This window comes from Perna viridis, chromosome 15, assembly GCF_037379345.1.
Source record: "Perna viridis isolate PV_CMFRI_1.1 ecotype Kerala chromosome 15, ASM3737934v1, whole genome shotgun sequence".
In the NCBI taxonomy this organism is placed as follows: domain Eukaryota; kingdom Metazoa; phylum Mollusca; class Bivalvia; order Mytilida; family Mytilidae; genus Perna; species Perna viridis.
In genome coordinates, this window is record NC_142459.1 from 2,633,562 (window position 1) to 2,646,848 (window position 13,287).

At 30.8% G+C, this 13,287-nt stretch overlaps 1 protein-coding gene across 1 annotated transcript; it reads left to right on the forward strand.

The window, feature by feature from the left end:
- Window positions 1-4,808: 4,808 nt before the first annotated feature.
- LOC148596510 (uncharacterized) lies at window positions 4,809-12,582 on the forward strand. The gene is made up of 6 exons (XM_088563106.1): window positions 4,809-4,973; window positions 5,579-5,650; window positions 7,575-7,689; window positions 8,645-8,779; window positions 10,828-10,903; window positions 11,601-12,582. Exons 2-6 carry the CDS (start codon window positions 5,582-5,584, stop codon window positions 11,677-11,679), a joined length of 474 nt encoding a protein of 157 aa, XP_088419232.1. The 5' UTR covers window positions 4,809-4,973; window positions 5,579-5,581; the 3' UTR covers window positions 11,680-12,582.
- Window positions 12,583-13,287: the final 705 nt, after the last annotated feature.

Genomic DNA, 13,287 nt, shown 5'->3' on the forward strand with positions numbered 1-13,287 from the left:
TAAAGTCAGCCTCATAAGAGTGAAGGAATAGGTCAGCAAGTAAAGGAGCAGAATTTGTTCCCATTGGAATGCCGACCGTTTGTTGAAAAACACGTCCACCACACTGGACAAATATGTTGTCGATTAAAAATTCCAGCATTTTGTAAACAACTTCCTCTATATATTTGCAAGATGATTTTGAATTATTTCTTACAAAGTATGAGGAATCTCTACCCAGAACTATATATTTATATCTAGGTTTACCATCTTTTATGGAAAAACAACGATGTATGATCTTTTTAAGTCGGGGTTTTAACTGAGTATGGGGAATAGAAGTATACAGTGTTGAAAAATCATAGGTTTTAATGTTATTATATTCAGATAATAGTCTTGAACTAATTGTTTCTTTCGAATTTTTCAGGATCCACATTGAATTAATACCACTACGGGAGTAACAAGTGTTGTGATAGCACTGCAGACCCTCTTTGACAGTTGTGAGTATAGAAGTTAAAAGTTTTGAAAGAGGTTTGGTGGTACATTTTGCAGATGTCAAGCTAAAAGTAGAAAAGCTAAGTTTATAGTAGCCAACCCGTAGACATTGTAAGAGTTGTTTCCACCAAATCTTGTTGGACATTTTTTTAACTTCTGTTTGGGTAAATTATATGTGATTATCAGTTGCGTTCGGATGTTCATCTAGCTTACAGAAGAAACGAGAACTTTTTCGAGTCAGAATAAAAGTTATACCCAAAGGTACAATGGTCAATGATTTACTAAGGTATAAGACTTCAAATGTAAATATCGCAAAGTATCGCAAGGTTCACATATACACATAAACATAAACGCATAATCCATAATACACAGACGTATATTAATGATCAATCTTGAAAACCTTTGACGTATAAACCATGGTTGTTAAAACCATTGACCCACAAACTGCAATTTCATTGGAGCATCAATAAATAGAACGATTGGCACATAAATCATAAAACCATTGACGTGAAAACTACAAGAAAAAAACATAAAATATATGTCAGTCACAATTTCAACCTAAAATAAACCTAAAACAATATTTCGTAATGAAAAAGTATTTTAACACTAATCAATCGAAAAGAAACGGGAGCCTTTTGTTTATTTTACACTTATATGAGCCATTTGTTTGTTCATGTTCTAAAACTAAAATTTAACTGTCAAATAAAAACATTACACATGGAAAAATTAAACGTTTGAAAATCAATTTAAACGGTTTTTACGCTGAAGGTGATGAAAACAATGTATTGAGAAACAATCGTGTAGAAAACACACACAATTACACAAAGAACATATTGGTTTCTGATCGGCACAATCAATCAAACACATTCACAAAAAAAACCTTTACGATATAACTGAAGGTTTATCAAAGATGAAATTTATTACGAAAAATATGAATTACATAACTATTTTGGCTCACTAACGGCGCATAAACAAATAATTTCCCAGCACAGACATTCGCGCCAGCAGACAAGCTATAAAGTAATACTAAATTAAGTGCGACATTTCGATCAATTTCCGATAATAAATAATAAAACTTACAATTTACAATATTTCTAAAGTCTCGTTTTATTGTTGAGTTTTCCATCACCATTCTAGAGTAGGGGAGGGTTGAGGGCTCACAAACATGTTAAACGTCGCCTCATACTTATGTGCCTATTCCAAGCCAGGAATCTGTAGTGTATTGGGTGTCGTTTGTTGTTATGTTCATTATGTTCATTTTAATACGTTTTACATATTTCTTACAGATTAGGTCGATTTTCGTCTTTTATGAATAGTTTCATTTATTCTTTTTTTTGTTTTTTACAGGTTTCTTTGTGGTATGAGTTTTCAGACCGTGGCTTGTAGAAATTTAATTGTTTATTGCTTGACTTTTGGTGGATTACTGTTTCGTTGCAATCATACCACGTCTCATATTTTTTAAGATTTAGATTATTCACAAACTTTGATTTAATTTGGTCATAAAGATTTTGAATTAGTTGTCGCCATAAAGTTCTTGCGACAAAAATACTATGAATAACGCCCCATAAAATGGAATTAAGTTTGTAGTAGATATTGCATTGAGAGAGATAAGAAAAGAACAGGAAGACATCGATTCATTGAGAAGCTGATTCAATTGTTGATGTCGTTTATCTTGAACGTATGTGTATAATGTGTAAATGAAGGGAAAAGCCGAAAAAAAAATTCTGATTTTGAAATAAGGCAATATTCTGTCATTCATATTGTCGTTCTCCCGTCATAGTTTTCATTTTTACGTTTGCAAGTTAAGTATCGGAGAGAGTTGAATGTAACATGCTAATAACCCGACTTATAGGTACCAGTATCGTATTGCATATCCCTGAGCAGGTGTACGTCAAAACATGGATGCTATGAAAATATAGTGCATTTTCTTTTTGCCTCTCTACAAACTAATATTTTGTCAAAAGATATGAACAATGACTTATAAAATAGAGCAAACATCACACTGTAAGATGAAGAACTTTTTTAAAAGAAAATCTAACATAATATCATAAAAATGTTCCACTGAAAAGGTTGGTTTGGTGAGTGCAAAACGAAAGTGAAAGTAGGGAAAATGGCTATTTATAGTTCGAGACTACTTTTCTGTCCGATCTTCGTGGACTCACCCTATTTTCTTTGCGGGAAATTATTTTTTCACATGTCCTTAGAAATGCTACATAAGTGAAAGTTTTATTGAATCAATTTACATATTTTTTAAAAAATCCTAAAAATATGCACTTCACTATAGAAGTCTATGGGAAAATTAATACGATACTGAGACCTAGTAAGCCAGTTTTTCAAGTAAAGTTGGATATTCAGCAAGTGGTCTTTACCAGCTAAAAAAGTAGTACCCCAATGCAGGTAACACTTTTAAGATGAATTAGCCAACTTTTGAACCTGATTTTTTATGGTAGCTCTGGTTTTTTGCATTTATGGTTAATCTTTACCAAATTTGGAAATGCATTTTGTTTTCATGAATTTGTATAATATCAGTTCAATAAAATTATTATCTTGACTGTTTATGATGAGCATATCTATATTCATGTAACCTAAAGCAAGTAATACTCCTGCATAAAGGATAGTTTTCAAGTTACAACACATTTTAAGTATGTGGTTAGGACTTGAAAATAGTCATTTTCCATACATTGCCTCTTATATATGAAAAAATGAATATTTTTTTTATTTTTTGTTTTTCTTTCAAATAAATAGCTAAAATGAGTTGCCATATAACTGTGTGGTTGATTTAAACACAGAAATGTCACAAAAGTCAACAGCCAATTTTTTAGTGGACTTTTTTTAGTGGTTCAAATGGACAGATTCTAATGCGGCAAGAAAAATAAAGTTGTTTTTTCATATAAAAACTGAATTTTTTCAAACAGTATCTAAAGCAGACAGTTGTTATTATAATATTTATACCAATAAACTATTTTTCTTGCATCATAGCTATCTGTTTTAAAGAAAAAGTCCTTTTCCTGTCATATTGAGGTCCTTTTGTATCTGCCTGGGATACCAAAATGGCTTAAAATCTGTATTTTCTGCATATGAAAAGCTATATATTTTTTTAAAACTATGATATTGGTATAATTTTTTTTTGATTTATTATAATTGAAATGACCATATCTATAGTTTAAAACAGTTGGTTGTACCAGTCATTATACTTTACTTTAAACAAGAGGCTCCCTTGAGTTAAAGAGAAAATAGGAGGTTCGAATATTAATATTTTCATATATGGAAGTCACAAGTGGGGATTAAATAATGATTTGGAACTCATAGTACAGCTCATGTATCTACCATGTAAGAATAAACCCCAAATTTGCTTAGCTTGACTAATGCAGCAGCTTTTTATCAAAAGTAATATTTTCTGGCTAACACTGAGATATTAGTCTCATGCCTGGAATAGGGTTCCTATATAAAAATTTTAATAGAAAACTCATGTTTATAGCAGGGCAATGATGTTCTGAATTTTCAGTATGAAAATGAATACTCTAGCAGAAAAACAACAAATTTTATGATTATATTGAAATGTTTATTAGTAATAGGTACCAGTATCGTATTGCATATCCCTGAGCAGGTGTACGTCAAAACATGGATACTATAAAAATATAGTGCATTTTCTTTTTGCCTCTCTACAAACTAATATTTTGTCAAAAGATATGAACAATTACTTATAAAATAGAGTAAACATCACACTGTAAGATGAAGAACTTTTTAAAAAGAAAATCTAACATAATATCATAAAAATGTTCCACTGAAAAGGTTGGTTTGGTGAGTGCAAAACGAAAGTGAAAGTAGGGAAAATGGCTATTTATAGTTCGAGACTACTTTTCTGTCCGATCTTCGTGGACTCACCCTATTTTTTTGCGGGAAATTATTTTTTTACATGTCCTTAGAAATGCTACATAAGTGAAAGTTTTATTGAATCAATTTACATATTTTTTAAAAAATCCTAAAAATATGCACTTCACTATAGAAGTCTATGGGAAAATTAATACGATACTGAGACCTAGTCTGATACTAAGATATCAAAGTTAAGTCGATTATAATTTTTATCGGAATCTACCTTTTGACCTCGGAGCATTATTACCCTGTGTCGTGTTCTAATCATCGTCCTTTTTAACCTATATTCATAGAATGAGGATTATTTTGCATTTCTAATTTAAATGTATTGACATAAAAGGTGTTTTGTGTCGATGTTCAAACAAGTTTTTATAAATAGAATTATTTAAGCGAATTTTATTTTTGATATTATGTTTTCCATGTAATGATATATAAACTTCCTGATCAGTTACTTCCTTGACAACAATTGATTTTACTGTATTTACTTGATTCGCTTATTTAAAATTATGTCTACGTAATTGAAAGTTTAATGGTATTTCGAAAATTTTCTGTTACATCATATATAAAATGAGATTCTCTTTACCAAATTCTGTAGATACTACGGTTACAATTTGAACCTAGACTTCAATAACGTAAGTTACTTTTTTGTATTATTATGCAGTTATGTATATTCATAATCATTCGAATGCACAGTTCCAAAACGCTGAATGATATAAATAAGTATATAGATTTCTTTCAACTTGAAGTAGCGAAATTTATGCATTCTTTCATTAAAAAATCAAACTTAAACAAGTTCTAGCTTAAAACAAAAATATCCCAACCGATCAATTTATAAAAGATTATTTAATATATTAAAGTTATTGAAAATATGCCGGACACTAATGCCCCATATGCAGCCGTAAATTTTACGGTTGCTATCACATTTGTCCAATGAAATGCAAAGTTGTAATTTATATCTGTTAGCTCGCCATGGATAAGCATCATTGATGTCACTTGATATCAAAGTGTTCTCAACTTCGACTTGGTCGGAATAAATAAAAGATGTTTTCTACAACAACATCATAAAAATGACAAACAACAAACAAACAAACAAACGAGGATATCTAAGAACCTAAACAAAAATCAGTTGTACAAAAAGAACACTATTGTCTTTTTATAAATATTAGTCAGAGGATATTCAACAAGATAGAAATTATTACATTCCCGTATAATCTTCATATTTATTTTGTATTAACAGTTAATGAAAATGGAACACTTAGTTTTCTATCCTTTAATCACAGTGACGGTGATGGGTTATTGTCTTAAAGAAGTAAGTTTTGTTTGTATTCATCAGTTTTTCAATTATTTTGTTCATAAGTTAAAAACTATTTCTACTGAATCTATAGAATGAAAAAAATATCATATTGAGGTTTCGAGCATATCTGATTATAGTTATTCTACTTTTTTTATACCAAGCAATTATAGAATACGATACTGATAAGATATCCATGAACAATATGACCTATTCTTTATGTTCAGTAACCCGTCGTATACTTATTCCCTTAAGTATAGCAGATATATTGCAGTGTTAAGAGATGCTGTACGGTAGACGCGATGCTTGTTAACAAATAAGTCATACTTCTTTTAAACCAATATGTAGCTGTATTACCTTTGTTTAAGAAAATTAATGAATTGTTCTTCTTATCCAAATCATTTCTTTTTAACTACAAAAAAAAAATTTCCAAAATATAAAAACACTATCCCCCCCCCAAAAAAAAAAAAAAAAAAAAAAAACAAACAAACAAACAAACAAACAAAATACAATGTATTTCGTCTGATTTCAGTGTGTATACGTTTTTTTTTATTCATTTGTTCCCCTGGTCTTTAAGATGTTACACGACTCTCTATAGTTTTTGTCAGTTTACATGATTAAATTTGTCCACATTTCTGCAAAAATACCGAAATGTCAGCATTGGAAAACTTGAAATACCTCAAAATTAAAAACAAAGCAGGGTCTGTACTTGAAAGAGTAATCAAGGGAACTAAGGTTATAGCGGTATTCAAAAGACTGTAATCCAGGGACAAAGACCAGACATGGAAAACAGACACACACAACAAAGAACACAAACTAACTAAAATCATACATACAAAGTTACAAACGTAAATGAGCAACTCGGACTCCACCAAAAATGGAAAAATGGAACCAAAGATGGCCTTCATTTACAGTGTAGCAAATTGAATAAAACAATTTTCTTGAAAAACAGAAGATAAGGAAAACAAGACAAAATAAAGGTAGTACCTAAACACTAGTAATGTGAAATATGTCCTGCTCCATTATATTGCAAGTGAGTATAATCTGGTTATAGTCTAGTGTCAATAATGCAGCCCCATTCACGATTCACAAAGGGTATTTCGTTTACACTGTTAAAGGTACAATTATTTCTTTCATTTTTTTTTATTTTACTAGATTTCATTTTAACAAGTTCGTACTGTGCTAAAAAGTTATTTTTTATTCTGTTAAGGGTTGTTTAAATCATGGAGTGCGGACATATCCATGTCAATTACGTCATATGCATGGTACAAAACTTCATCGTTCGTTAAAAATGAAGTAACCAAACAGAAAACAAAATTGCCGAACACTTATTCGTTCCATAAAAGTAAAAACAAATCGGACAAAATTGATATTAAATCACATATAAGTAGTATAATGACAATGCTGTACATACTCGTCTAAAAAACTTTCTGAAAAATTAGTTGAGTATTTTGGTTCGAAATTTTTTATTGAAGCATAAGAAAGCGAGTATATATGCTACGGAAGATATATATACTAACGTCCTGTTATTAAGTATTTAACGCTAGTGCAGTAAATATATACATTGGATGGTGATTTGTGTAACATATATGGTTCTATACAGGCTGTTTAATATGTCATTGTTAAGTATAATCATGAAATATCATAATGCGCATGTTCATATTGACGTTGCTGCAATAAAAATAATTTTCAAAATTGTCTAAGATAATAAATTCTCAAATTATTTATAATTAAAATGTTCGTATTTCTGTTTCAAAAATTGCTTTTACATAGTACACCAATGTACACCATATCGCAGGTATATTTTGTTTTATGTGAGAAATAAAAACAATATAGGAAATCTGCATACGGTTTTCATGTCGTTTCATTACGATAAATTTGTGCTTGAAAATGCATTATCAATATCCTGCACACCTTAACAGAATGTTTGATTTGGTTCTTGACACACGGAACATGCACCGTTAACCAAAGGGAATGCACGAATGGTGAATGTATTCCGAGCAGTCAATGGTGTGACAGCACCACTGACTGTGGGGATTTATCTGACGAAGATTCATGTAAGAAATTCAAGTGATAAGAATTTATATACTCAATATATATCACAGTCTTAACCTATTAACAATCATCATAATGAAATTTCAAAATCACAGGGCGTCCAACAAAGAGGAAGTGGTAAAGACATCCTGACATTAGCTTTGTGTATAGCATATTTATAATACGACTTTATGTTCTTATCTCCATTAAAGTGTGATTGATAGCCATTTTATTCAACAACAACACAAAAAGTAATTATGCATAAGTAAATAAGAGTTCAAAAGTAATGCGGTGCAATTTTAGAGATTCCTGCTTTGCTATAAAACTTTAAAATATTAAAGTTGCTGTCCCATCAGTTAAAGAAACAACGACGTTATTATCGATAGAAATTGTTGCATAGATTATGTTATATATAAAGATCGGATCATTTTCTTTCATATTGCAAGGTTAATTCCAACACATATCAAAGATTGAATTATATACAATTACAATTCGGTTTGTCACTCTCCTTAACAAAATAATCAATTACTGATTTGACCATTATCTTTCCTTTTATTACTGTTATGAACAAAGGATATTTCACAAAATTCATAGTATGTCAATTTCAATGCAAAATACATTTAATCTACTACAAAACTGTTAAAACACTTTTAAAGACGGTATTAATGTGTGTTTACTTACTTAGTACATTTATAAAGCTTCCAATCATCTTGTGAGTGTAACAGTATATTGCATTTAATTTAATTCTATCCAAAGTTATATTTACACTTCATAAACATTAATTTTTTTTATCATACAGCAAAAGATCGTTTTTTTCTTCATTTTTTCAGCAGAAAAAACTGATAGAGTTTAAATGCGTTTGATAGCGTATCGTATAACAAAGATTTTGACTGAAAAAGAACATTCTTTAAGACACTATCACTGTGACTTAGGGTAGAATAATATCGAGTCGAATATAGTATGGCTTTGAAATTATAGGTTTGGTGACCTCTAATTGTCCTGAAGGTCAACAAAGATGTCATGGAGTCTGCGTTGCTGACAGTAGTGCTTGTACTACACAAAATAATAATCAAACAGACACTAGCTCTACAGATTCTAATAAAACAATTATAGGTATTTACTATAAAATGATTATAAAACATTAATGGTTGTATGTTTTACCTTACCTGACAGGATAAAATAATGAATATGTCTTTGATTTCCTTCTATGAGTTTACAGCTTTGAGGTGTTCAATGATGTACCCAGGTTTGACAATGAGGTGTTACTAATTTTGTTTAAACAGACACGTTCTCCAATGCATATATCAAAACTAAAAGTAAACTTGAAAATTAAAGTAAAACATAATGCTGCACAATGGTTTTAAGTATCGTTTCAAATTTGAAAGTAAAACAACCTCTACCTGTCAAAGATATTTTATTCAGTTCATTATATTGTAAGATTTGTTGGTTTTATAGTATCCAAGGTATTCTATATAAGCATGATAATCCCTTTATTGTTTTAAGTACTCACGGTTTGGTATAGTCCCATGATTTCTCATTTGTTCTGTTATACTCACGGTAATAGATATTCCCATGACTACTCCATTTTATTGTAGGACTCACGTGTTTGTATATTCCCATGTTTACCCCTTCGTTTTTGTAGTACTTATGGTATTTGATATTCCCAAGACTGCCCCTTTATTTCATTAAATAAAAAATAATAATTGTGTTAATTGAATATAAAACACTTATCGACGATATTGTATATTCCAAAGATTACCACCAACTTTGTTTTGTAGTTCTCACGATTACCCCTTTTCTTGTACTACTCACGGCATATTATATACCCATTATTTCCCATTATATTGTAGTATGCAGGGTAATGCATATTCCCAGAATAACCCCCTTTTATTGTAGTATTCACGGTGTTTTATATTTCCATGACTGTCCTTTCCTTTTTGTAATATTTACTGTATTTTGTATTTCCAGGATTTCCCCCTTTTATTGAAGTAATCACGGTATTGTTATTTTCCATGGATTACCTCTTTGCTTTTGTAGTATTCGTGATATTTTATATTTCTATGATTACCCATTTTCATTGTTATACTCACGGTATTTTATATTCCCATTACAGCCCCTATGCTTTGTAGTATTATTTATTGTTTATTCCCTTGATTACCCCAAGTTCCTTTTTTATTGTTGTATTCGCGGTATTTTGTATTCCTAGAAAAAACCCCGTTTTATTGTAGTACTAACGCTGTTTTATATTTCTATGACTGTCGTTTTGTTTTGTAGTACTCACGGTATTTATTATTCCCAAGGATTCCCCCTTTTTATTGTAGAACGGTATTTTATATTTCCAAAATTACCTCCTTTGATTTGTAGTACTCACAGTACAATAAATTTCAATTACTGCCTCTTTGTTTTTAGAACTCACTTTATATTTTTATTCCCCATTTTTTAAAGTACTCACCATTCTGAATATTCCCAAGATAACCTCCATTTTATTGTAGTTATCACGGTATTGTATACTTCATGGATTACCCCTTTCATTATAATGTTCACGGTATTTTATATTCCAAGGATAGTCCCCTGTTATCGTTGCGCTTACGGTAGTTTATATTCTCAGGATTAACACTTTGCTTTTTTTAGTACTCATGGTATTTTATATTCTCATGACTACCTCTTTGTTTTGTAGTACTCAAGGTATTATATATTCCCAGGATTACCACCCTTGCTTTTGTAGTACTCATGGTATTGTATATTCCCATGATTGTCCTCTTTTTGTAGTGCTTACGGTATTGAATATTCCCAGGATAACCCCTTTTATTGTAGTACTCACGGTATTCTAAATGCCCTGAATCTATTTTGTACGCACGGTATTGGATATTCCCAAGATTATTCTTTCGTTTTTTTGTAGTACTCACGGTATTTTATATTTCCAGGATTTCCCCCTTTTATTGTAGTACTCACGGTATTGTATATTTCCATGATTACCCCATTCGTTTTTGCAGTACTCACGGTATTGCATATTCCCATGAATAAACTTTGCGTGGTATTTTTTTTAAATGTATTTCGTACCGATATGTCTTGTGTTAAATGTTTTTAATCAACACATTTTAAAGATGTTTCGATTCATATTGCTTGAAAAGGGTTATAAATCAGTCTTTATTCTGTTACAGGTTTGATTGTTGGAATAACTGTTGTTATTGTCGTTTTATGTATTGTACTAGCATTTGTACGCTACATGCTCAGCAGGTATATAAATTATATAGCTAATTATAGATAAAACTATAGAATTCAATAGAAAATTTACAATTGTGTCAATTGAATTAAAAAATTCTTATCGACATGACCTTTTTTGATAATCAAAACTTTCATTATTTTACTGATATGGCATACCAATGTTGTAAAACACATTCATGTTTCAAGGCTGCAATGGTCGTTATATTTTCAATAAACGTCTATATTGCACTCGAGTGGCTTACTCCAATTTCTAGGCCGGCGTGTTGATAGCTCTTTCGGACAAAAGGTGGTTCTACCAAATACATGTATATATTGACAATTAAGTTTTGTATTGTCTTTGTTTTGTGGGTCACTGTACTGTTATTCTTTTCTTTTTCGGGGGGGGGGGGGTCCACGTCACTGAACTGTTATTCTTTTTCTTTTGGGGGCACTGTATTGTTATTTTTTAGTCACTGTACTGATATTTCTCTGGGGGTACTGTATTGTTATTTTTTTTATTTTTTTGGTTAATATTGTCCTTCATAGGAGAGAATTTGTGTTTCTTTAAATATGTGGTATACATTGACCATTTGACATTTTACGGTATCATTAATTTCAGTGCAACAACGGCCAACTACTACTAATACTGTTAGCGGTAGACAGTATTCAGAGTATGTAGTATGCTATTTACCTTGAACACTATTTACATGCACATGTCTTTCCTTTTCAGACATAGTAACTCAGTGAGCAGTGGGAATGAAGTTTCAAATAATATTCCTCCGAATACTACTCTACATGAATCTGCATGAAAATGTTTGTTTGTTTCTTTGTTGGGTTTAATAGTTTTTTAGGTGGTGGGGTAATGCAGTTTATTTACTACAAAACAATTTCAGTATTGTACCTTTTGAATTTAAATGTATTATTTTATTCTGTTTACAAAATCTGTATCACATGCAGTATCAACCCCAGACTCCTACATCACCTAAAGGGCCACTGTCCCACGGTGCGATATAGTTATATAGGTATAGAGGTTTGACATGTGATACAGATTTTGACATGTCATATACATTACAACTTGTATTTTAACTATACTTCATGTGTGGTCTGTGATATAGGATATGCGATATAAGTCTAGAGGTATGATATAGGGTATGCGATATAAGTCTAGAGGTATGACATAGGGTGTGTGATATAGGTCTATAGTCGTGATATATGATATACGATATAGGTCTAGATCTGTGATATAGGGTATGCGATATAAGTCTAGAGGTATGATATAGGGTATGCGATATAGGTCTAGAGGTATGATATAGGGTATGCGATATAGGTCTAGAGGTATGATATAGGGTATGCGATATAGGTCTATAGTCGTTATATAGGGTATGTGATATAAGTCTAGAGGTATGATATAGGATATGCGATATAGGTCTAGAGGTATGATATAGGGTATGCGATATAAGTTTAGAGGTATGATATAGGGTATGCGATATAAGTCTAGAGGTATGATATAGGGTATGCGATATAAGTTTAGAGGTATGATATAGGGTATGCGATATAAGTCTAGAGGTATGATATAGAGTATGTGATATAGGACTATAGTCGTGATATATGATATGCGATATGGTGTAAACGTTAAAGTTCGTAAACAAACACTTACAACGCATATACAAACATGGTATATTTTGAACTAAATAAATGATATAAAGCGAAAAGTTTGAAGCAAATTGTTTCTTTCCCTTACTGTGTTTAGTAACGTCGCACTTGCCACACTAAATATAGTACCCCCAGTTTTGTTTTTGTCAGAGTTGCTAATTAATTATTAAGTTTCCCTTATTTTACTTTATTTATACAGTTAATAATGATTTGTCTGTTTTCATGTTATCTTCAAAGTTAAATCTTGAAACAAATATATTCTATTTCATTATACACTTTTTCTGCTCACATGTCATGTTTTACGCAAATAAATAGGCCCTCACATTCTGATAAATATGTGTACTTATCTTGTCTATGGAGTAATTATATTGTCTTTAAGTACATTGGCTGTACTATGTTTATATTTTGTCTCTAACAAACAAAAATAGATAATAAGACAAATTTATTGAAAGAAAATAAAAGTTCCCACTAGCCATAAGTAAAGACTTCTGCACATGAAGTATAAATAATTGAAATGTTTCAAATTATTTTTAGCAGGGTTCCAAATTTTCTCAATGTAACTGGTGAAACGTGAGATTTTCTTAACGTACTTTTTTTAATTCTTCAGAAAGGGAATGAATGGACAAGTTCGTATTGATCTATTAGACTTCTGTATTTCATGAATATATCTAGATCACTATGTAAAAGAAAATCAGGAACATTGGCTTCATTTTCATGTTTTTTTGGAGTAATAGAATCACTTTAAAGCTGCATTAGCTGTCATT